This window comes from Budorcas taxicolor, chromosome 2 (genome assembly GCF_023091745.1).
Source record: "Budorcas taxicolor isolate Tak-1 chromosome 2, Takin1.1, whole genome shotgun sequence".
NCBI classification, from domain to species: domain Eukaryota; kingdom Metazoa; phylum Chordata; class Mammalia; order Artiodactyla; family Bovidae; genus Budorcas; species Budorcas taxicolor.
The window spans coordinates 133,832,658-133,857,301 of record NC_068911.1 but is presented as its reverse complement, the minus strand read 5'-3'; the positions used below and the strand labels follow the sequence as shown (position 1 = coordinate 133,857,301).

The window sequence follows — 24,644 nt, the reverse complement described above, 5'->3', positions numbered from 1 at the left end:
ATTGTGCAGCAACTATACTTCAATAAAAAAATAATAATCCCCCTCTCCCCAAAACTGTAGTCTTTGGCCCTGGTTCTTGGTACAGAACTCTTAAAACCCTTGGAATTTATTTTCTTCTGTATGCTCATGGGATGGTTCATGGAGGGAATCTAAATAATTTCAAAATGGGTGCTCATTACTACAAAAATCAACCACACACAGTCAGAGGGTGCCATCTCTCAGCCTTGTCTCCCAGTCTCCAGGGAGGGGAGAGCAACTAGAGATTGAGTTCAGCCACCAATGGTCAATAATGTAATCAACCATATCTATGTAATGAATCCATTACCCTTCCTTGTCAAATGTCAGGGTTCTGGGAGCTTCCAGGTTGGTGAACACATCCACAAGCTGGAGGGGGCATGCCTGGACAGAGAGAGTATGTTTGCTTGGCTCTTGATCTTTGGGGTCTGTGCTAACTCTGGGTAGTTAGTGCCAGAACTGAACTGCTGGACACTCAGTTGGTATCGGGGAATTGATGGAGAAAAGACAACACTTGGTGTCAGAGAGAAAAACCATACTGGCAGCTATCTAGGATCGTTTATGCTCTATTGATTGATTCAGTCCAGACTTGTAGGTGTAACAGTTAGCTTCCTCCTGCCTCTTTGGACCTTGTGGCTCCTGTACCCTTTTTAAAAAGGTATTATTATTTATTTTTCGGCTGCTGGGCATATGGTATCTTAGTTCCCCCACTGGGGATCAAACCTGGACCCCCTGCATTGGAAGCACAGAGTCTTAACCACCAGATCGCAGGAATCACTGAACCACAGGAAGTTCCTACTCCCGTTTCCTATTTGAACAGTGGGGGTTCAGCGGGGCCAGGGCCCCATCTTGGCAGTTCTGCTTCTGTGGCGCTCATGTTGCGGATGCTGTTTTCTGCCATTGAGGTGTTTTTCTACTGCACTGTGTTGAACGTGCTTGCAGGTGGGGGACTGCTCACTTCTCCCAGGTGCTAGGGGAGGGGCTCAGTGACCCAGGGAAATGTGACACTCTCCCCAGGTCAGAGCCAGGTGTGTCCAATAGAAGGGTTACCACCCACACATACAAGCTTTACCTGATGGTAGCTTGTTGCAGCAAAGCCGACTGAAAATTTCATGGGAATAACCGCAATGCCTCTTTTCTTCCAGTAATTCTTCTTATTGAACTCTTCCACTTGCATTCTTCTGTTGTCAAAGGAAGACGTGTCCAGGCATTCGTTCCAACATCTTATCAGGCTCTCAGGGTTGAACGCTTGTTTGTAGATGGTTTTATCAACTGTTCGGTACATGTTTTTCTCCCTAATCTGAAGTGAGTGAGAAATGGAATCCACTAGTTATGATAAGACAGAAAGTGATTGTGAAATAGAGATTTGAAAAGCCTCCCCACTAAAGCATACACTTCAGTAGGGGGAGAAGACAGGGGTTTTGTTTCTTTTTCTTTGAGCTCAGCCTTTGTTTTTATAGAAATAATGAAGCATGATTTCTTTTCTTCAAGACACCAATCAGGGTTTCTGCCTCCTTAAAGTGGAGAGTAGAGGTAGTGACTGATCTGTGAAGGGCAGTGGGGTGAAGGGGCTGGAGGAGGAAGAGTATCCTTTTTTTTTTCCCGCACGGTTCAAAGGGTGGAGCAGAGTTAGTAGACAGCAAGTTAAAGCAAGGATTTGTCATAACGAAGACTTGTTTTGCTAGAGAGGGAGAGCAGTGCACCTATCGACAAATAGCAGATCTTCTCCAAGCCTTCCAGTTGCCTTTGGAATGTGTGGTCAAATCTTTAAAAAATGTACTTAAATATGGGCGTGTCATGTTCTAGTAACTTGCAACATCTGACAAAGAAGCAGGGGAGCCCACTAAGATATGCTCAGGGTTTTTCATCATCCCCAATCACTCTAATGATAAAGGAGTTATGATTAATAGCAGTTACATTGGAATACCACCGGTTTACAGAAACAAATATTTTCATGAATGCTAACTCATTTAATTCTTGTGGGAACTCTGTGAGGTCATATTGTCCTCATTTTGTAGATAAAGAAATGGAGCCACAATGAAGCTGCCTCTCATTGTTCAAGTGTTCCACTGGCCCAGATGACCTTTCATTCTCTGTGCTATTATTCTTCAAAGCCACCCCAGTGTCATCTTCTCCAGGAAGTTCTGCTCCATACCCCTCCACCAAGCCAGTGTGACATTTGTCTCCTTTGTATCCACAGAACACTTTATGTGACTTCTCTTGGGATAACCATCATCTTCCTTGTTCAATATTTAGGCATTCCCCTGTGCATAAGAAGTACCCCCAACAATTACAGTTCACAGACCTGGAGGTCTTCCCTGTTGAATTTAAAGACAAAGAGGTTCAAAGACATGGAGAGCCTTGCTGCGGCAGAGGGTCTCTATTGGGGGAAACAGGGGATAGAAGTAGAAAAAGTAGGCTAGGATTTGCTTGGAATGAGTGAGGAGTTGGAAAAGTATTATCAACAATTATCTCACTTGTCAGTGGCTGCTTCTCTTTGGTCTGGCATATTGTACATATTATGAACACTTTAGGATCTTGCACAAAATAATATTTTTGGAGGAAATTCTTTTGGCAGTATCTCTCAAAAGTTTTAAAGTACATCAGCAATTCCACTTCTCTAAGTTTATTGTACAGATATACACAACAAGGCAAAGATATAACCTTGGTACATTTGTACCAATACCAATTAAATAGCAAAAACTGGTTAACAAACTGAATATGTATCAATAGTGCAGTGTCTAAATAAATTTAGATACATAATAATACTATTCAGTCATGAAAATGAATGAAGTAGTTCATTCTACTGGCATGGGAAGATGGCCAGGCGTACTGTCAAGTAGAAAAGGTAAGGGGCAGAATTATGTGTTTATTATGGTCTCATTTTGAAAATAAGCATTTAGTGCACCTACCCATCATATGTTAATGTTTATGTATGTAGAAATACAGATGGGTGGGTAAACAGAGAAAGAGCTAGAACCATAAACACAGAACTGTTAACAATGGTTGCTGCTAAGTCGCTTCAGTCGTGTCCGACTCTTAGGGACCCCATGGACTGCAGCCCACCAGACTCCTCCGTCCATGGGATTTTCCAGGCAAGAGTACTGGAGTGGGGTGCCATCCTCAACCAATACGGATGGGGATAAAAAAGAAAGATGTTTACTTTTCACTTTAATAACTTCAGTATGGTTTGAATTTTAAAAAGAGTAATTCCTTTTGTGCAAATTAAAACAAGAAAGGAAGAAAATAAATTGTTGCAAAAAGAAGAAGGCCAATATGTGGAGGTGAACTCTTTTAGATAGCCCTTAATTTATCTTGAGTTCTGAGCCAGGTCTAATTTGTGTGGCTCTTCCAGGTTTATTTCCTTGGGTAGCTAGTTTCCTACCTCATCTGATTCTTCAGTAGCCTTGGTTATGACTTTGATTTCTACCTTACCTTTTCTGGCGGAAGGCCACATTTGGCTGCCACAGCTGTGATGCACGATTCTGTTACCAGGGTTCCTTGGGGGAAGCCAAATCCTCGAAAGGCCGTGTTGGATGGTAAATTTGTCAGGCATGCACGGCCCCGGAACCTGAGGTTGCGGATTTTATATGCATTTTCCAGCTTCAGGATAAGAAATTCTGTTACCTAAAGTAAAAGGAGATATTTACATATACCGGACAACATTTTTTTCTTTTCTCTAAAAGTCAATTACAGTATTGAACTGCTTGTGGAACGAGGTAAGTATTTGAAGAAACTGCTCCACAAAGACTCATATAGAAATTCTGCATTCTGTTCACAAACCAGGACGGTACTGGTTTCTGATATACGTACCAGCTCTGAGTCATCCAACGTGCACCCTCCGTTAATGAAGCACTCGATGTCTAGAGCTTTGATTCGCCCGTTGTTCATGAATCCCACCTGTCACCAAATGATATGATTTTACAATATGTTTGGAATTTAATGCCAAGTTTGCTCCTCCATGGGCAGGACTGAAGACAGACCACTCCCATTTGCTCTGTGGTGGACTACGTCTGGATAGTCGCTTGTTTTTCAGTGCTTGGCAGACAAAGACCTCCTCTGACCTGAATTTTGCTGAGCCCTTTTCTTTCAACGTGTAATTTTCTGGTTTCACAGTCAGTATGGAATTCTAAAATCCTTGCTTGTCTCCCAGCATTTAATTGCTACCCCCTTCTTCCTTGTTCTTGGAAGATTCTCTTCACTTTTTACAGATTTTCCTTCTACTTTAGCCTTTGGTTTTCCACCTTGTGGAAAAGTCTCTGGGATTCCAGAGTGTGTCGGAAGGAATAGAACTGCCTCTTGTTATGAGAAAGCCTTGGAGATTGAGGAATGGACACAGGAGTGACTGCCCTCATCGTACTGAGCTAGTGAAGCACTTTGTCACTCTGGAAAGATGGCATGAATGTGAGCTGCTGTTACTACCAGGATTCACTGAGTGCACCTTGTATTTTTCTGAAGTTGCCACTCCCTTCCTCCCACCTAGACCATTTTGTTTGCACAGCCCAGAATGAAAAGAAAAATTACCACTCCCTAGTGTAGTTTCACCAAGAAAGAATTGGCCCTGGTTCCTTTGTCTTTTTGAAAACAGAGATAAATACAATGATGGAACCATTTATCTATATGAGGCCACTTACATATTCATACTACAAGGGAAATTTTGGATAACAAATCAGAGAAGTTAGGAAATGGAGCAAAATGTACAAGTTCAGAATTTATGGCAATTTTGCAAATGCTAGGCTGAAGTTTTCATGAAGAAAGGATTGCTAAGCAAAACAGTACCATAAGTGAGAGAGCAGAGGGATTCTTAAACTGTTCAGTAAGCTTTTCAAGGATTTTGGAAGGGCCTATGCTCATAATCATCTATTATGCTAGTCTATGAATAGTTCTGAATAACCAAGCAAAACTTTGAGGCTACATACACATATACATTATAATATTGGAAGTAAAATTATATTTAAAAATAAAACTTTTTTTCAAAAAGTCTATTTGTTTTTTAAAATTATATTTTATATTACTATATTTACTAAAATATTTATAGTCTAGAACCCTCTTAATAAGTACTAGTACTAAAACAGTCTCATAACTGTGGTATAATTGAAGCCTGATTTATAATCCAGCCCAAACCAAAGAACTCAACAGCTTCCATAACACCAACTCCCACAATCCCAGAGGGTGCCTTCACATTGCTCTTGGGCCTAGAGGATAATAAGAGTTGTGAGTATTCATTTATTTTTTTATTTGAAGGTGAAAAAAAGGTTTAATGGCCAACTATGGTCTTTTCCTCTCTAATTATAAAAATTACTAATATCAGTGGAAGAAATAAAATTGTGCTGTGCTATGGAAAGCTGTGGTTTAGTTACAGGGAATAGAATAATTTAGTAATCTAAAGCAACAGAATCCGACAGAAAAATCTAGCTAAGTGTATGCTATGTATGCTAAGTTGCTTCAGTTGTGTCTGACTCTTTGTGAAACTACAGACTATAGCCTGCCAGAATCCTCTGTTCACAGGATTCTCCAGGCAAGAGTACTGGAATGGTTTGCCATGCTCTCTTCCAGGGGATCTTCCTGACCCAGGAATTGAACCCATGTCTCCTGTGTCTCCTGCAATGGCATGTGGATTCTTTACCACTAGCACCATCTGGGAAGCCCAGGTGTATGCCATAAGCAATTCCCAAATAAAGCATGTTTGATATGGGAACAATTACATTAGATTTGTCCTAACAACTCAGCCACAAATTTGAAGTATTGTTGTCAACCAGATCCCAGCAATTATTTCTCATAGTGTTTATGCTATAGTTGCACAAAAATACGAAGGATGTAATTTGAGACAATTTTAAATTATTTCACTAGTTAGTGGATTCTTTTTCCTATTTGAAAAGAGCTTTTTGTGACACTCATAACCATTTGGTGGGAACACTTGTAAAAAATGATTTTGCGGTTAAATCATTTCCAAACATCTGTATTGTGAAATAATATTTTTATCATCAAGAAACTTTGGTATAACAAATGTCTGAAGTTTTATTTTTTATTTTTTGTCTTTGAGGAATCACTAACATAAACCCTGTTCCTTAAATAGTGTTTTTATCATTATTGGAAACTGTATTTTTTATCATTTAGCTTCTTCATAATTTTATAATAGATTTACTAAAAGTTCCTCACAAAATGTTATGAGTATTCAAATACACATTTTAATATTGTAGATGTTAAGATGATCGTTTTTAGAATTTGGAAAAATAAAAATAATAGGAAAGGGTAAAACCATTCAAATAAAATGAGGTACTTTAGTATTTTCCTCTTTAATACTTACTTTATATTTTCCAAATAATGGGTGTCTTCCCCCAGTTATTAACATATCATCTTCACGATCAAGAACAAGACGAATGGGGTGACCAGTTCTACAGAAAACAAATTTTAGTTTCTTCTTCCATCCCACCCATCCATTCATCCATCTACTCATCTACCATCCACCTACATATTTATCCATTCTCTCATTTAACTACCCTCCTATCTATCCATCCACCATCCACCCTCCCACTCATATGTACAAGCATTCATTTAACCACCCCCCCATCACTTATATATTCACTGAATGCATACGGTGTGCTAGGCACTGATACGAATTGATGTATGATCAAATCACTATTACCTCTATGTTCTAGAACTCAGTGTTTGGAGATCTAGCCAAAAAAGATTAATGTCACATGTCAGTTAACCTGTGTTCTTATGCTTCCGATGTGACCCTCACCCAGATCCATTCCTTTGGCATATCCCTGCCACCAGTTACAAAGGAGAGGGTGTGAACAGGTAGATCAAACTTCACAACACAACTGGAAAAACAAGAAGCACACAGCCTAGCAAGTCTGGCTTAGAATCTTCATTTTCAGTCATAAATCCTACTGTGTTGGCTAATTTGGGCTCTTGGGTAGCTAGGAGGTTCAGGCTTTCTGTTTACCTCGGTAGAGGTTCCCAAATTTTGAAGTGCAGGAGAATCGTCTGGAGTGCTGGTGGAATGCAGATTCCTGAGCCTTAGCACTAGGATTCTGGTGGGAGGACCTCTAGAATCTACATCTTTCTCAGTGATTCTGATGCAGGGGTCTTCAGGTACATGTTGAAAACCCACAATTCTACCAGCATTTCCTTTTTTCTTTAATAGTGAGGGCCACTTGGAGCATCAGTGAAATGTAGTTTCCAGTCCATCCCCTGGTCATCCTGATCCACTGGGTCTGGGGTGGGGAGGCAGGACTTTCTGTGAACTTGGGAGAGTCTTATTATCAATAGGTTGGGAACACTGCTCTGGGAACTACTTAATGCACAGCAGGTACAGTAACTTAAGGCGCTGGTTCTTGTACTTGGATGCACAGTGGAATCACTTGGGGATTTAAAAAATAGACTGATGCGAGGGTCAATGAGGGGCAGCCTAGGTATTGGGATTTAAATGTTCCCTAGATTTCTAACGTACAGTCATGTTTGAGAAGCCTTAAATGCACAAAGCCTGGTGGGAATATGATGAATTAATTATTCCTTGCTGAGTCCTTGGTGGGTGTGAATAGAGTTTCATTATGAAAAAACTGGGGGTATGATTCAGATTCTGCCTTCTCCCCACCTGTCATTGCAAAATGAGGCACATGTCTGAGTGCTTTGGGACCTCTGAATTACATGGAAACTGTCAAGGGAAGCAGGACCTTTGAAATTTGCAGGACAGTTGGGGGTTTGACATAGTAACAAAACAAGACAAAACAGCCATAAAAACTAAGAAGGAATAGAAAAGTCAGCATGAATAGAAAAGTCAGCCTGAGAACAGCATGAACAGTGCAGGAGCAAGACTTCTGGTTGGGGTTAGACCGGGAGCTCTGTTTGAGGATGTCTTGTGCCCACTGAACATCCATTGAAAAGCCAGCCCTTCCCAGGAGCAGGGAGACTTTTCTTTCTCACCCCACTTTGTCTTCAGCTGGTGGTAGAAAGGAAAAGTGGGGGAGCAGCCTCTCCCTTGGCACTCCACTTGGGCAGGTGACTTGCCCCACCCCTAAATGGGTCACTTTCCATGAAGCTCGAGGATGGGGCAGTGTCAGCTCTGGAGGTGTTCAACTAATAATACCACTTTTCCTTTATAGAGCAAATTAGCCTATTCAAACTTCTAAGTGCATTTGACTTTTCCAATAACTTTAGGAGGGTGGGTAAAAGAGACAAGAGGCTGAGGTGCCCAAGGACACTCAGATGGTGATGCCAGCAGCCCAAGTGACCCTCAGGCTGCCGATATGCCCTCAGCTCTGTGCATTTTATGCCCTCCCATGTCCCTAGGTGCACTTACTTGAGAGCACCCACAGCTGCAATAGCCCCAAAGACAGCCGGTCTTCCTATCTTCCCGCCAAAACCTCCACCCACTCGCTTTACGTGACAGGTGATCCTGTTGATGGGGATGTTTAAAGTAGAGGACACTGTTTTCTGTAAAAGGTGGGTAATGGGAAAGTTTTACAAGGGTGAAGTGGTAAAGAAGGTTTTTACTTCCTAAAACACAACATAACAGCAAAATTCATCCACCCCTACTGTCAGTAAAAACAAAGAAATAAACAGCTGAGACAGTCTGAATCTTTCAGAGTTCTGAGTTCATTAATGTTGCTGATCTCCATAAAACAAACTTTCCAGCAGAAAAGTGGTCTTTTCCAAAAGGGAAACTGTCAGAGTCCTGGATTCCTGTCAAAACCTGGATCCTAGCCAAATGCTTACACCTAAAGTCCCAGGAAGGTGAAAACCAGCAAACTCCTGACAATCTATTAAAGAGGAAGAAATGTTTGCAGCTAAAACCCGAAGCACTTTATGACTGGGGAAATGATAATGTGTTATGAAGTGCTGTGTTTACTCCAAAGGTTGCCTGTAGTGATTATTTTAGGGAAAAATCAAGTACAGAAATAATTGTGTCATCCAATCATGGTCACATTTAAGCATGAAGCCAATGAATGTTCACTTTAAATTGAAAATGGTTGTGGCTGTTCTTTCATTTACTTGACAAGACCAGAAAACATAAAAAATGGTTCTAGGGTCTGAGTTGCTCTGCTGATGTATAATACTTAGATTCTAAGATTCTGCAGGTAAAATGGCAGCCATTGTGAGGCTGAAGGCCATGAGGGAATTGGGAAGTTGGGGAGGAGGTGGGGGAGATACTGGACCTCACCTGCACATGGGCTGGATCCTGTGTTGACACATAAATGTCCAGTTCTTTGTCCTCTGTCTTTGGAATAACAAGCACTCTCTGTGTTTCCATGTAAAAATGCTCCTGTCCTCCGACATGGACCTCTCCTGTTAAGGGCAAGTACAGGAAAGTGCCTGAAGGTGTGTGCTGGTTGGGGAATTCAAAAGCAAGTGAGACATGGACTGGCTGGCTGGATTTGTCCTGATTGAGAAACTGATGGATCAGGTGTTCTGTCCTGTGACAACTGAGGTCATCTGTTTCAGAGACTGTGGTTCTGGATAAGAAGTTGAAAATCTCTGCTTTTGTTCTTCATTCTGTCCTTGACTAATCAAAGTCTTAGGAATTTTCTATTTATTCTATTGCTCCCTACCTGCCTCCCTCCCCCATCCCAAGCAACACATGCACAATTTGAAAGGAAGCGAGAGAGGAGAACTTTGGCAAAATGCCATGACTTTAGGGGGTGGTCTTTCTGAAAGGAAATCACATGCTCTCCTGTCTGTTTCAGAAGAGAATTGCACAAATATTCTAGGAAACAATCCTGAGTCACTCACCTTCAACAATTTGATCGACTTTTTCAAATGCCTCCTCGATGTTTCCTTGTTCAAGTTTTTTTTCAGGGCACAGGAATGAGTTGTGTTTTATGGCATCCTGAGTGACAGGAAGAAAAAAAAGCTAATTCTTTTTGTTGTTTTCTTCCACTGGCAAATTTTTCTTACTCAAAAGCCGGCAAACTCCGATAATCGCCATCTGCTAGGACATGTGAAAGGAGTCAGGCCAGCAAGGGAGCGTGTCCTTGAGTAGCAGACTCCCTGCAGAGCTGGGATGCCATAGGAAATGCCTTCTCAGTTGCAGAGAAAACCAGCAAGGGTTAGAGAGACATTACGATTTGAGATCTGGGGATACTATGATGGCCCAGGATGATAACTACTCATTTCTCCATTTCAATGTGGATCTCCAGGGCACAGGTGATAGATCCAAATGCAGTAAAAGTGAGGTTCAGGGCCCTCCCCTTTTCCCCACTTCATGAATAAAAATACTTGTGTTAGACTTCATGTTGAAGGGGAGGACTCAAGTCCTAATGCACCTCTGGGGCAAGAAGACCCAACAGAGATATGGTAGGCAGTTTGTTCATTTCTTTGTGTATTTGGCATATCTCATAAGGGCTTCCTAGCCCTTTATGCTAGGTTTTTTGGTTTTTTTTTGCAACAATATTATGAACTGACTGACACGTGAATACTGGAAGCCATCCTGTCCTGCTGTTCTATGGATTGATCTATGACAGTTGATTCTTGCTTAACCTTTCTTTCCTTTTTTAAAAAAATTTAATTTACTTTATTCAATGTAAGCACAAATATGTCTATTTGTCAAGAGTATAGTGTTGAAGATTGACCCCCCACTAAAGAAACAAATTGCAAAGCAACTTCTCCCCCCTCCAGAAAACAGTTTTCCTCAAATCACTCACTAATTTAATAGCAGAATTTTCCAAATGTTAAGAAATCTAGGATTATTACCCTGTAATGATAATGCCTAATAATCTTTAGATACAGGTGTTTTCCATATTTCACAAGGGCACCTGGCTCTTGTGTTCTTACTCCCTAATGGTCTCAGGTCCATGGCCGTTTTTGTTAATGACAATGCGAGTAGTGAAAGCAGCCAATATTTATTGAGTGCATGTTTTGTGTCAAACACTGTAGAATAGACAGTGTATTTACATGTATTCTCACATGAATTCTATTATTCTCTCCACTTTCCAGATGAAGAAGCTGGGCTTAAGGAGGTTAAAGTAACTTTCCCAAAGTCATTCTTCAAATAAGTGATGGAGGCAGTTTTCAAGCCTGGCTCAGTTTTCAGAAACATCTTGCCTAATGCTTGATTTCTCAAAGCAGTGGAAAATGAAGAATATAGCTGAAGTTCTCATTGTTTTGCTACACCAAGATCGCAGTATGTCAGTCTCGTATGTGTGGAAGTATGTTTATCGTCATCCGTAAATATGTCCTAAGTTAGTATAATCTTATTAGAATATATGCTATATTTATATATAATATATGCTATAACTAGGTGCTAGCCACTGTTCTACGTGCTTTCTGCATATTAACTCATTGAGTCTTACAACCTGATGAGGCAGGTTTTATTACTGTTCTCTTCATTTCACAAAGGAGGAAACTATGGCACAGATATGTTAAGAAACTTGTCCAAGGTCACATAGCTAAGAAGTGGTGCAGCCAAGATTCAAACCTGGCAGTTTGGTTCTAGAATTCTGTAGAAATTTCTGTCCCGTGCTTTTAGACAGAACTCTATATTGCTTCTTATATATACAGTCATGTGAATGAATGAGTGGATGAATGAGTATTGGTATATATGACTGTTGTTTTACCTACTTTTCTTCACAGAAGAACTCTTTTTGCTGATGGTGGAGAGTCCTATTCTGAGGGAACCCTACCTAGATCTCTAAGCATTCTGAGTCCCAGGATATTTCATGAGGATATCCTTTGGGTGCCATTTCCCACCTTGAGGAAATGGGATTGGAATTGATATTTCAAAAACCCTTGTTAGGATCCTAGTACAACTCTAGAAAGGGGTGTGAGCCAAGAACAATGGCCTGAACTTCTTGCAAACTTGACAAAATGGGAATTTGGAATAGAGTTAATTTAATTTAGAAAGAACTAGAAACATGACCTTTTTAACACTCTGAATATTGAGCAAGTTGTACCTTTTAGGGACATTTTAAAAAATGTTCAAATGGTTCACTAGGGCCTTTGAAAAAATTTTATTTCTTTCACAAGCAAAAATTAAGTACTCTTTTTTTGTCAACTTAATTGATGACGCAAACGCCATAAATCTACATCTGATTTTTCTAATCTAAATTCATTATTTTTGCTGGAAGTTGCCTATGTATTCCATCATCTAGACCCAGAAGCGAGAATGGAAATTTCTATAGAATTCCATCATGAAAGTCCCACTGCTTTTGGGCTCCATTTTGGAAAGATTATTGCTCCCAATATCCATTCCCACCATTTTCCTCAAGTAATAGAACCCCCAGTTTCTAGTGAATATCTGGCCACCTAGAATAAAATGTATGTTTCCCAGACCCCCTTTCTAGGTGTGTTGGTGTGGTACCTGACTAGGTTCTAACCAAGGAGATGTAGAAAGAATATGTGCAGCTTCTGAAAAGTGTCTTTAAGGAGAGGGGATATGCTCTTCATCATTGCCTCATTCTCTCTGCTGACTGAAGTGTGGACTCAAAGGTTAGTGTTCAGTAACTGTTGTGGAACGAAGCGTGATCTAGAGAATGGAAACCACGCAGGACAGAGTGACTATTAATGGATATAAGGAGCCCAGACCCTGACACTTAGAGCCACAGGCAAGTTTGAAACTGACCCTTTCTAGACTTTTTTGAATATGCAGGAGAAAGAAACTTCTATTTTTCTCCCGTTTCTTGGAACCAAAGCTAATTTTAATTCATGCAAGTAATACCTTCCAGAAAAAGTTGATTTTTCCAGAGTAAACCAGTGATGAAAAAGAAGTAGAGCCCTGAATAAGTCTTGCATTAAGAAGTTTACAAGGGACTTTTGATTCTACAACCTTATAGGAGAGCCCAGGCACTCTGCTTACCTCGATGGTGAAGATTATGGGCTCCAGCTCTTCATAAGTTATCTTTATCTTTTCAATAGCACGTTTTGCCTGTACATCTGTTTCTGCAACCACAGCACAGATGATCTGGCCCACGCAGAGGACCTGCAAAAGTATAGGCATGAAGCAGGGGGAAAATTCTGGGTAAAAGTACTATCAGTACAAATTTACCAATGGCTAGTGCTTTAGTTACCATTATTGACCAATAATAACCAGACTGGAGTCACATCATGTGCTTGGCCAAAAAAAAATTCTTTAAACTTTTAACTTAAAAGTTAATTTAAATCATACATACGGTTTCATTAGCCATTTTACTTAATTGAATGTAAGCTCCAGAGTGGATGTGAATTTGGCTGGGTCCAGAATCTGCTATGTCCGCTGTCGAGGGTGATTCATTCATGTGTGATGCCTTCATGGAGTCGTTTTCAAGATAAGGAGAGTGTATTTTGTACACTATGATTCCTGTGCCTCCCTTCACAGCCCCCAAACTGAAGCACTGACCCCCAATGGGACTGTATTTATAGATAAGGCCTTCAAAGAGGTAATGAAGGTGAAATGAGGTCCTAAGGTTGGAGCTCTAATTCAGTATGACTGGTGTCCTTATAAGAAGACATAAGGGGAAAAAAGGGAATTCCCTCATGGTCCAGTGATTAGGACTTCATGCTTCCACTGCAGGGCCATGGGTTCCATCCGTGGTAGGGAAACTAAAATCCTGGATGCCACAAGGCGTGGCCAAAAAAAAAAGAGGTAGGAACACCAGGGAGGCTTATACACAGAGAAAAGGCCGTCTCCTATGAGGACAGAGGAAAAGGGAGCCATCTGCAAACCGGCAAGAGTGACCTCAGGAGAAACCTGCCAACACCTTGATCTTAGACTTCTAGCCTCTAGAATTGTGAGAAAATACATTTTTTGCTTTATAAGCTGTCCATTCTGTGGTATTTTGTTTTGGCAGCCTGAGAAGATAACATAGCTCCTAAGCAATAGCCAGCTTCCTCATCTGGAGTTCAACCGAAAGAACAGTGGTTTATTTCATGGCTGGAGGAGAAACAGCCTGAGATGTGACAACAGCAGCTGACATCTCCTGAGAGCCTTCACATGCCAACCATTGCTGTGAACACTTCACATGATCAGCTCGTTTAAATTGCATAACAACACAATGAGTTGGTTCCTCTGATTATTCCCAGTTTACAGGTGATGATATTTCACAGGTATCAAGTCAGCATTTCACAGATGATGATACAGAGTGGCAGGGTAAGACGGTGAACCAAGATAGTTTGGCTCCAAAAGCAAGTGCCCCGTGAATGATGGTAGAATTGAATTAAAGGTCAGGAATGATATGAGGAACTTTATTAAGAATGGAATATGTGAAGGTCAGTGGGAGGTGGTAGGGAGAGGGTTGGTCCAGGAAGGAAGAGAGTTCAGTGTAAATAATGGAGAGTGGCTGTATATTGTATTCTCCTTCCTAGATTTTTCCAAGGATTTTCCATCCTGATACACGCCAGTTCTTGCATTTATTCTTCAAATAAGAGTAAACTGACTCAACAGTACACAGTGGGAAAATGAGTATTTGTTGTTTTTCTGTAATAAATTTCCTTTTTGCAATGTTATTTCCTGATTCCAGAAGAGTAGGTCTATAAAGGCATTAAACGTGAAAGAGTGTCTGCTCAGTCATGTCTGACTCTTTGTGACCAAGTCTATAGCCTGTAAGGCTCCTCTGTCCATGGGATTTTTCAGGCAAGAATATTGGAGTAGGTAGTCATTCTCTTCTCCAGGGGATCTTCCCAATCCAGGAACAGAACCCAGGTCTCCCTCATTGCAGGCAGATTCTTTACCCTTTGAGCCACCAGGGAAGCCCCACACAGAAGCATTAGAAGAGAGAGAGAAGCGTTAGAGAGACGCTGGAAGAACTGGCTTTCTGGCCCCTAGTGGCAGAGAGGGCTGGGAGGGGATGGAAAGCTGCCTGGAGGTGGTACCTTGGTGATCATCTGTGCCAAGTCACATGAGACAGCACGTCCTGTACCTCACCTCATCTACGGCCAACAGTTTGTCATCTTCGGTGCCATTGGTGCCTGGAATGTCCTTCGCTGTTATCACATCAACCACCCCAGGTATTTCAAGGGCCTTGGACAAATCAATTGATCTGAAAAAAGAGATATATTTGAGAAGTAGAAATCAGCAAGCTTTGAGGGAGGGAGGGATAGAGCATGGATGAAAGTCAAAATATATGATAAATGGACTATAGACCCTGACCAATCAGAGCTGACCTGCCAGAGAGTAGGGTCCAGGAGCCTCCCTGCTGGGCCAGGGATAACATTGTAGTTGCTGGAAGGGGAGAGGAGGGGGGTGGCCACTGTGGCTGTGGCAAGGGGCATCCTAAGGAAGTTTAGGACAGTGGCCATTTACCATTCAGCAATTACCTAGTTCAGGATTTTATCACCAGCTGAATATTAGCCGTACTCAGAGTTACTCCTCTGAGCTATGCCTGAGGCTGCAGCAGGGAGATGAAAGCAAGGGCCCATAATTGTTATTTTTTTCCCTCCCTTTCATGATGATCATTTCTACTGACATTCCTTTCCTCCTCTTGGGGCTGGTGACCTTCTAAACATTCTTTCCATTAGGTTCCTTGGGTTTAGACATTTCAAAAGAATGGTCACATTGCTTCAGGGAATCCCCAAGAGTGCTTTAGAAAGAGTTTTTTGAAAGCTTTTCATTTACTTACACGATTTTTGCATAGGCACTGGTACTGGTCACTAAAGCCATGTGGAGTTCTTTATCCACCATGGGGATGTCATCACAAAACTCGGCCTCCCCGGTGGCATGTTTGAGACCTGATAGGTGCATGATGGGGCGTCCAACTGGATCTTGGAGGGGCTGGTGAGAATCCACACTCTACAGAGAAAGACAAGAGCTTCCCTGGGAAACTTCCATCTTCAGAAGTGGCTTGTGCCAATTGCCAATACTCCTGATTCAGGGTTGAGAAATCAGGCGGTCACCCCCAGTCAGCAAACACTGGAGTGGGTCAGATGAGCATGAGAGTTTAATGATGTAACTTGATTGGGGAGCTGTCATTTCAGCTCTGTGGCAATGCTTTAGATGGGGCCAGTGTTTTAGCAAAATTGTGAAGTCGGTGAAGGGGTGCTCTGGCTTCTTTGGCATCTTCTTTTTCTGAGTGGTGGCCCATATCCCTGTCTTCTGGAATTCAGGGGTCTCCCTGTCTTGCTTTCTTACCTTTCTAAGGATCAGCCTGTTTACACATAAAGCCATCATGATGATAAGGCTTGGAGTGATATAATTCCTGCGAGTAGGGCACCAAAATCTAAGCCAAAAGCTTGCTTATCGACAGGAACAAGGCCTCTGGTGGGGGGCTGTGGGGGCCAATGGCAATGGAGCCCATCCAGATCTGGTCTAAGCTGCCTTGTCTGCCCTTGTGAGTGGCAACAAAATATCCCTGGGAGTGTAATAAGTGGAGGAAGTGTTTATTCTGAAACTCTTCTACCTGAAGATGTGTGTGGAGTGAGTGTGGAGATCGGGTGATGGGAGGGCTTGTGCTCCAGTGGAAATTATAGATACTTTCTCAATTGGTCTTCGAGAGAAGGGATTCAGTTGCTTGCAGGATCTCATTTTGCTGACTGGAGGTTAAACGTTTGCAATCAGGGGCTGGAGACTGACTCTTGCTACTGTCCTGGTCTGTCCTTCCCCCACACCCAGCCAAGCTACTCTTCAAGCATTTGCCCAAAGAACGGCAGTTGGAAGAGACTCTTGGGTATTAGTTGGATGGTCAAGCTGCTTCAGGTGACTTTGGCCTGAGGGCATCCAGCTTCAGTAGCTCGGGTCTGACCTTAGATCCAGGCTCTTCCTGCATAGGCCTGAAACAAAGGGCCAATGTCCTGGCAAAACTCAGAAAGTCAGAAGGGAAATGTGCAACTCTGAAGTGCTAGCTTATTCACACAGCTATCACTGTCTCTTAGTTTCTCGGTTTCCATTAGATTAAACTCACTGACCTGGTACCTTTGGACTCCCTGGGGAACCGTGCCCGGGAAGTCTTCTAGAGCGCTCAGGAATCGGTCTGAAATTTCAGGATAATGGCGGCTGTTCTGAGAGATGATTCAAAACAATAAAGATAAGCTGATTAGTCTATGATTCAACTGGGCTTTGATTTATGTGAAAAGGATTTGGCGAAGGTCACCGAGAAACCATGAGTTCAGGTAGCAGGGATGATGCAAATCCGCAGCGCCTCCCAGACTCTCACTTTGGCAAATGCTCCTTGCCCTCCCTCTCTTTCCACACTAGGAGGACCTGGACAGACTGGTTGAATCTGATCCTTGAGCCAAGCTAGCCCCAGGAGGGAGAGGCCCTCTGGCAGCGAGCTGGGCAGAGGCAGCAGGAGAATCAAGAAAACTGAGGGCTGGGGGAGCCCTTCTAGAGTGAGCTGGGGTAAATAATGAGCTTAATTATTTTCCTCAGCTTTTCTGGGAGAGCAGCAAGACTGGGAAGGCTCTTTGGGTGTCACTGAAACATATCTAGTGTCTTGATTCGGAAATTCAAGGGAGGCAAGAGTTATTCGAGTAAAGGTGGTTTGTGAGGGTCTTCATCTTTCTTTCTTTAGTTCCCCAGCCAGGGATGGAACCCGTGTGCCCTGCAGAGGAAGTGTGGAGTCTTAGCCATTGGATCACCAGGGAAGTCCTGTGAGGGTTTTCATCTGAATGAATAAAAGCAGACAGTTTAGGAACACAGGGCTGTTGGGGTGGGGTGTGCTTGGGGAACATGGGTGCAAGGTAGGGTGAGAGGTGCAGTCATAGTCTGGGGAGGAATCTGATTGATTGAGCAGGGAAGAGAGAGAAAGGGAGAAAAAATGTTTTGCTTTGGTAACTTATTCCCAAAGTTCATAATCAGAAATTCTGAAAAGAAGCTACTTGTATATTAGCATACAGGTGGTGCTAATGGTAAAGAACCCACCTGCCAACGGAGGAGACGAAAGAAACAGGGGATAAATCCCTGGGTCAGGAAGATCCCTTGAAGGAGGGCGTGGCAACCCACTCTAGTATTCTTGCTACGGACAGAGGAGCCTGGGGGGCTACAGTCTGTGGGGTTGCAAAGAGTCAGATGTGACTGAGCCAACTTAGCATGCACACATAAATGTTTTGACTTTTTGAAAAATAAAATTTTATTTAATGTTTCATATTGAATATAAAATTCCAAAATAGGCAAAACTAATCTATAGCGTCATTAAGCAGATCAGGGTTGACTGGGGGCAGGGATGAGAGTGTTGAGAGCAGAGGGGCAAAAGGGCAGTTTTGCGGGTGATGGAAATACTTTTGTTTGAAGTGGTGGTTGCACTGGTTTACACATTTGTCAAAACTCTCTGAGTTTAAATAATAGGTGCATTTTGTTCTATGTAATTATACTTCAACAGAGTTGATTTTAAAAGAAAAACAATTGCACACCAGAGGCAGGGATCCCCTTATGTTTCCCTGCTCAGGGCACTCGGTAAGCATGTGTGCACCAAAGACAGTCTGGCATCCTGAGCCTCACCCCTCAGTAACCCTGAAGGGCTGAACCCAGGAAGCTGGAACTGACAGTTTGCAAAAGGAATGGGGAAGGTGGGAGCTTATGCTGCCAGGAGCCCATAAAAGCCAGAGAACTTACAGGCACAGGGAACGGCTTTATGAGCTTCTTCAGCTCCTGCAGAACTTGTAGGTAGAACTTGAAGAAGAAGCTGACTACCAGAGTCCTCTTGAATTCCACCCTCCCACCTGGAGCCCAGCCTGGGAGGGAGACTTCATCCAGGAGCCGCCTGCAAGCTTCATCCAGCATCAGCTCATCCCACTGCCTGGGAGGGTTGGGGGCAGGAAGGAACCAATGAGAAAAGTCAGTCTCCATGACCAGAGGTCTCCATGACTAGAGGCCTGTGCTAGATGGTTCAGAGACCCCAGGGTCTCACTTTATGAGTTGGATGGAAACTTAGAAATCACTTAAATAAGCTGTTCAGGGAAACCGAGGCCAGGGATGCTGCGCTAAGTAGCCTGGACATGCTAGAACCCAGGCATTAAATAAAGAGACCACTATGGCCAATTCCATGGTGAACTGGACAGGACTCAGGCTTGGACACTGCCTTTGCTGAGAAGGAAACAGAGTGCCCCTGAGCAGTGGGAGCGATGGGGAGCACTTGGATGCTGCCTGGTGTAGGTTTGCCAGAGCATTGATGTGCACAAGAGCACTGGGGCTGAAACGCCTTCCTGGGCCATTTTCATTGTACACCTCACCCAAAGGGTTGTGCCTTATTAATCAAAGTCAAATGAGGTTAGAGTCATTTAGGAAAATTACAGGAAGAACAAGCAACAATTCTACATATAGGAGTTTCCATCTTTCCACTTTTTTTTTTTAATGTCAAGCTTCACCATCAGGGTACAGGATTTGTCGCTTACCTCCCTAGGAGCTGCTGGCAGGACTTATGTGCACTGACTGTGGCAGCCCCAACCCCTCCGTAGGTGATGCTCAGGTCCTCGATGATGTCTGTGCCCTCTTTGAAGAGGACTCGCATGCCGGCATTCACGTCGGGCAAGGCGTTCTGCTGGCACTGAGCCTGTCGGAAGGCTGACACGAATTCCCACTGTGGAGACAAAGACCATTTGGAGTTACTTGATATGTCAGAACTAAGAGTGAGTTCTTGCTTCTTGGTGCCACTAATTAATCACTCAGACTCAATCGAAAGGGACACAAAGGACATTTGGCACAGTTTGAGGATAATTTGGCTGCCTCTTTTTTCAAAGTGATGTGCTCCCAAAGGTCCATCTTCAACACCCCATACTCTCAATTAACAGGGTCACTGTGCACTTTCCCACTGGGGCTGGGATGCCTCTGCAAGGGATCCCTGCATCATTTCCACGTGCTCTCATTTCCAGGTGCCATTAAGGCTAGTCTCCAGACCCTTTGTCCCCCATGAGGATGGAGGATCCCTCCAACACAGGTGTTTGGAAGGTGACTTGGAGAAGGAAATGGCAATCCACTCCAGTACTATTGCCTGGAAAATCCCATGGACAGAGGAGCCTGGTAGGCTACAGTCCATGGGGTCGCAAAGAGTCGGACACGACTGAGCACACTTTCTTTCTTGCTTGCTTAAAGTGTGAAAGAGATCCACTGGATTTCTTGCTTTGTAGATACTACCCCTTTTCATTCTGTAAAGTTCATAAAGGTGCTGAATAGAACTTTCCAACAGTGGACTAGGGAATTTTCTACCAGGGACAAGAGTCAGAAGGGTGATGGCTCCCCCCATGATCCTTGGCCCAGGACCACTGGTGTGGTGACAAAGTTAACAGAGATGGCCGCTGCCTTGCATGTGTTTCCATGTTTTTGGCCACCGGGGGCACTGTGTGTGGGTCGGCCTGTTTTTCTGTCTGGGTCTCTTACACTGATCCACACTGGACTGGGAACACATTTCAGAGTTTCCATTCCCAAGGAAAAAATAAATGAAGATCATACTTGGCTGAAAGCATGACTTAATATAAGACTTCCTGCATGACCCTCCTGGCTTTGGATCTCTCTGTGTATCTGTTGTGTTGCCCCTCTTGGGAAGACTGGTCTCTGAGATTCAGGTACACTTCAGGGGAGAAGCATCAGGAACAGGGAGTGAGGACAGAGGGTCCCCTCTGTAGCCGGCTGCGTGGCCACATCTCCCCCAGGGATCATGTGTTAGGCGCTCCTGGTCTTCTGAACTGTTGGGGTCAGCTCAAGTGGGCAGTGGGGAGGCCTAGCCCCAGCCTCCATCTCCTTGTGGGTCAGGCAGAGAAGCTCATTCCACAGCCAGAGAACTTTAATTTCCGCCTCCCAGATCTTGGACACGAGCGGGTGTGTGAGCATGAGCGCAGGCTGGGCAGGCCCCACCCCACAGCTGAAACAACAACCCCAGCTCCACGCCGCCCAGAGCTGCTGGCCCGAGGGTGGCTGCGGGCCTTGGTGCCGCGCCAGGCCACGAAGGACAGGAAACAGGCTTTTGGGGCAGACTTATTTTCCTGCCATCTGTTTTGAAACATCTAAAGATGACTGGCCTCAGTTATAGAAAGAGAAAAACAACTCTCAGGTCTTACCTTTTGAGAGTGAGGAATATACACAGACTCCAAAATTTCCTCTGGCTTCAGGTCTGCACTTGCCAACCCAGCAAGAAAATGTTCACTTAGAGGAATCCGCCGTGTGCCTTCTGTTGAAGAAAATGACATTTCTGCACAGTTGCAACAGGGAATGCAAGACTATTCTATACTCTTAAATGTCAGCAGTGGAGAAGAAAAGGGCATCTTCCTCGCATGGAGCAGAGTGGGGATCTGAGTGTGGTGGACCAGCCTCCGACCCATCCTCCTCACAGGGAAGGGTGGTGGCAGCTTCATGACATTTACTTTTTTTTTGGTCGCTCTGTGGATCTTGTGGGGTCTTAGTTCCCTGACCAGGGCTTAAATCCAGACCCCAGCACTGGAAGCACCAAGTCCTAACCAATGGACTGCTAGGGAATCCCTAGGACATTTACTCTTGTTAGCACACATGCTATGTGAACTGGGTCTCTTCCTGTCCCCAAGGCCTACCAGACCTGTTTTTATCTTTCAGCAGAAACTGTTGAACTAAATCTAACTTGTTCAATACTATGATCAAAGTCAGGGCATAGCTTAAGCTGAGAAAGGGTTTGTTTCCAAACAGAGCTCTATTAACTGTATTAACTCTATTAGCTGTTTCCAAACAGCTCTATTAACAGAGCTCAGATTATTGGATTTGCTTTTTGTTTTTGCTGCTGCTGTTGGCTTCTAAACTGGATTATTGTTATTTAGTTGCCGAGCCATATCCAACTCTTCTGCAACCCTGTGGACTGTAACCTGGGCTTTCCTGGTAGCTCAGCTGGCAAAGAATCTGCCTGCAATGCGGGAGACCTGGGTTTGATCCCTGGGGTGGGGAGATCCCTTGGAGGAGGCCATGGCAATCCACTCCAATATTCTTACTTGGAGAAACCCCATGGATAGAGAAGCCTTGTAGGCTACAGTCCATGGGGTCACAAGGAGTTGAACACGACTCAGCGATTAAGCACAGTACAGGACTGTAAGCCTGACAGGCTCCTCTGTCCATAGGATTTCCCCGGCAAGAATACTGGAGTGGGTTGCCATTTTCTCCTTCAGGGTATCTTCCCAACCCAGGGATGGAACCCAAGTCCTCTGCATTGGCAGGTGGATTCTTTACCACTGGGCTCCTGGGAAGCTTTCTAAGTGGGATACCCATATCTTTAAAGCAATGTGAACAGTTTACAAAATCTCCTTTCAGCCCCATTGTCACCACATGGTGGTGATGGTTAGAGCAGTCCCCTCTGGCTTTAAAAAGTGGCTGTGGCTCCACAGAAAATGTGTGAGGAGATTGCAACCCAGCAAATCTGACGTGCGTTCAGGTCCAAGAACAGCAGTGAGATGCTAATTGGAAGGTAGGTGTGGCCGAGACAGAGGAAGGTAGACCCCAGAGGGGCTCCTGTGGACCTGGGCCTCCCTCCTGGGGTGCCAGCTAGCTACTGGCCTCATTGGAGCTGGGCTGAGTGCAGATTGGAGGTGGCTTTGGCAGAGCTGGGAAAACAGAGATCTTGAGCCAAAGGTGACGACCAGCATCTCAGCAGAGGAACACAGCTAGCACCGCTAGTCCTAAAGTAGAAGGCCCTGCTTGGGGGCCAGGCTGTTTTTGCTATCCTGATGCCCCAGAGCCTTGGCTTCCTCTCCCTTAGTCTTCAGGGTTCGAGATGGGGTGATCCTGGACTACAGGCCTGGCGGACCCAGCAAAACAGCTGACGGGGTCCTTCAGAGCTGAGGAATTTCCTCTCCTGGGCCCCACATGAAGCTGAATAGGAGTGTGAGGGCTTTTCCTTTGCCAGCAGGTCCCTCCCAGGATTTCTCAGTTCCCACCCATCAGGGACCAGACTGTGTCAGCCAACAATTCCCTGGGGAGGCTTATGATGCTGGTGAGATAATGCTGGTTGGCCACACCCTGGAGTTCACAAGGGGCAATGTGACTGCTCCCTTGCACTCCAGTTCCCTGGGTCCAACTCAGCTCATGTGAGGGTATTTGATGGGGTGTGGAGGAGGGAGGAGGGGAGAGATGGAAAGTGGGGAGTTAGAAGACCTGGGGAGGTGGTTGGTGGTGAAGAGGCAAGCATGGCCATTGGGAAATCAAGGCAGACTGGATTCCCATCCCTCACCCTCTACTGCAAGCGACCTCAGCTAGGGGCGTTGGACAAATTAGATGTGTTGTGTAAAGTATCCAGCAGAGCCTGGAACAAGCAGCATGCACTGGATGGGAGTGTCAGCCTCTTTGGAGCAGCTGGAGCCAGTGTGGGGGCTGAGCATCTTGGGGAGGCAAGGGTGGAATACCCTGGAGCAGCCCTCAAGGACTGCCCTTCTCAGCCAGCATGCAAAATGTTGCTAGCCTTCCTCCTGCCCCCAAGGACCCCACAGTGTCCCCAGCGTGTCCTCACCAGACTTGTGACCTCTTACACGGCAACTGGAGAGGGGCCATGAAGAGGAGGAGGAGGAGGAGCAAGTGGTCCTCTGGTCACAGAGAGGCTTCTAGTCGGCCTCGGCACACAGCCCTGGCTGCCGCAGGCTGGCTGAGCTGTGGTTGGGGCTGGGTGTCGTGTGTATGTGGCGGGTGGTACAGAGGGTGTCATCCCCTGCGTGAGGAGACTTCTGCCAGGACCCTGAGCTCCCCATGGTGGACTGAGAGCCAGAGACATGGGCTCTGACATAGCACCTCCTAAAACAGAGACAGAAACGCTGCAGGTGTTCAGAGGGTTCTGGGTAGCTTACCTTCTGATGTCAGATTGAGGGTAGCGTTGCCCACAGCCAGAATTGGGTTCAGATCTGAGTAGCTGTGCCGGCTTATAATATGACCCCCTAAGGACTAAGGAGAGAGAATTACAGCCTCAGTCATCCGATCGCTCAAATTTGAGCCCCCCGCCTCTCCCGGCACCTGCTCATGGTTCTCCCTGGTAGGTGACAGGGTCGAGAGGAGTCTCGGCCTCCTCTGCGGATGAGACTCAGTTCAGATGCCGTGAGAGGTCCCCACCCACCCACGACTCTGGATCGGGTGAGGAATGGATGGTAACGAGCACTGAAGGGCATGTGGTGTGTTTCACCTGACGTCTCACCCCTTCATGCATATTTCCTCACTCAGTCCTCACAACAACTCAGTGAGGTGAGGCCACTGTCCCCCTTTAACAGACGAAGACACGGGGGCACAGAGGAATTGTTAAACTTGATTGAGATCTCCCAGGAAGGAAGGGGCAGACGGGGATGCAAAGCCAAGCACTGAGGTGCAGCGGCCAGTTCTGGGCCACTCCTACTCAGGTGGTGCAGATGGCCACAGTGCTGGCTACAAAAGTAGCCGCGGTGCTGCCTTGGGATCTCAGCCTTATCTCGGGGCCTCCTGAATTGCTGGACTTCCCGGGGGCCATGTTTAGGTGCCGGGCATCTGTCATTGAGTCTCCCTTTTCCGCTTCTTGAGAGACTCTTCTTGGATCTGGTTAAGCTTATAGCGTCTCAGAACATGTCAGGGAAACGACCAGCCATTCAGCTCAGTATTCTCCTTCCCACATAGTGCCAGACTCTACAGTGACCACCCAGGTTGCGGGTGATCTGGGCTGGAACATGGGTGAGGGCACAGAACTCCCAGTACTCTATGAACAGCTTACTTTTAAAGCTCTTGTTTCCACTGAGCTGAAATCTACACCCCTGGTTTCTCACCTATCAGTCATACTTCTACTCTTGGTGATCATATGAAATACATCACACCTCTTCTCAGG

General features: G+C 44.7%; 1 protein-coding gene across 1 annotated transcript in view; it reads right to left on the bottom strand.

Annotated features, from left to right (window-relative positions):
* LOC128060881 (aldehyde oxidase 2) overlaps positions 1-24,644 on the bottom strand; it is a 108,232-nt gene that overhangs the window by 53,700 nt on the left and 29,888 nt on the right. The window contains exons 12-26 of the mRNA XM_052653244.1: positions 23,650-23,743; positions 20,917-21,026; positions 19,258-19,442; positions 18,479-18,662; positions 16,834-16,926; positions 15,552-15,721; positions 14,858-14,972; positions 12,815-12,937; positions 9,754-9,850; positions 9,185-9,309; positions 8,324-8,457; positions 6,323-6,410; positions 3,829-3,915; positions 3,451-3,642; positions 1,088-1,315 (exon numbers count right to left, since the gene is read on the bottom strand). Coding sequence (XP_052509204.1) covers positions 1,088-1,315; positions 3,451-3,642; positions 3,829-3,915; positions 6,323-6,410; positions 8,324-8,457; positions 9,185-9,309; positions 9,754-9,850; positions 12,815-12,937; positions 14,858-14,972; positions 15,552-15,721; positions 16,834-16,926; positions 18,479-18,662; positions 19,258-19,442; positions 20,917-21,026; positions 23,650-23,743 — 2,025 coding nt within the window. The remainder of the gene's footprint in view (positions 1-1,087; positions 1,316-3,450; positions 3,643-3,828; positions 3,916-6,322; positions 6,411-8,323; positions 8,458-9,184; positions 9,310-9,753; positions 9,851-12,814; positions 12,938-14,857; positions 14,973-15,551; positions 15,722-16,833; positions 16,927-18,478; positions 18,663-19,257; positions 19,443-20,916; positions 21,027-23,649; positions 23,744-24,644) is intronic.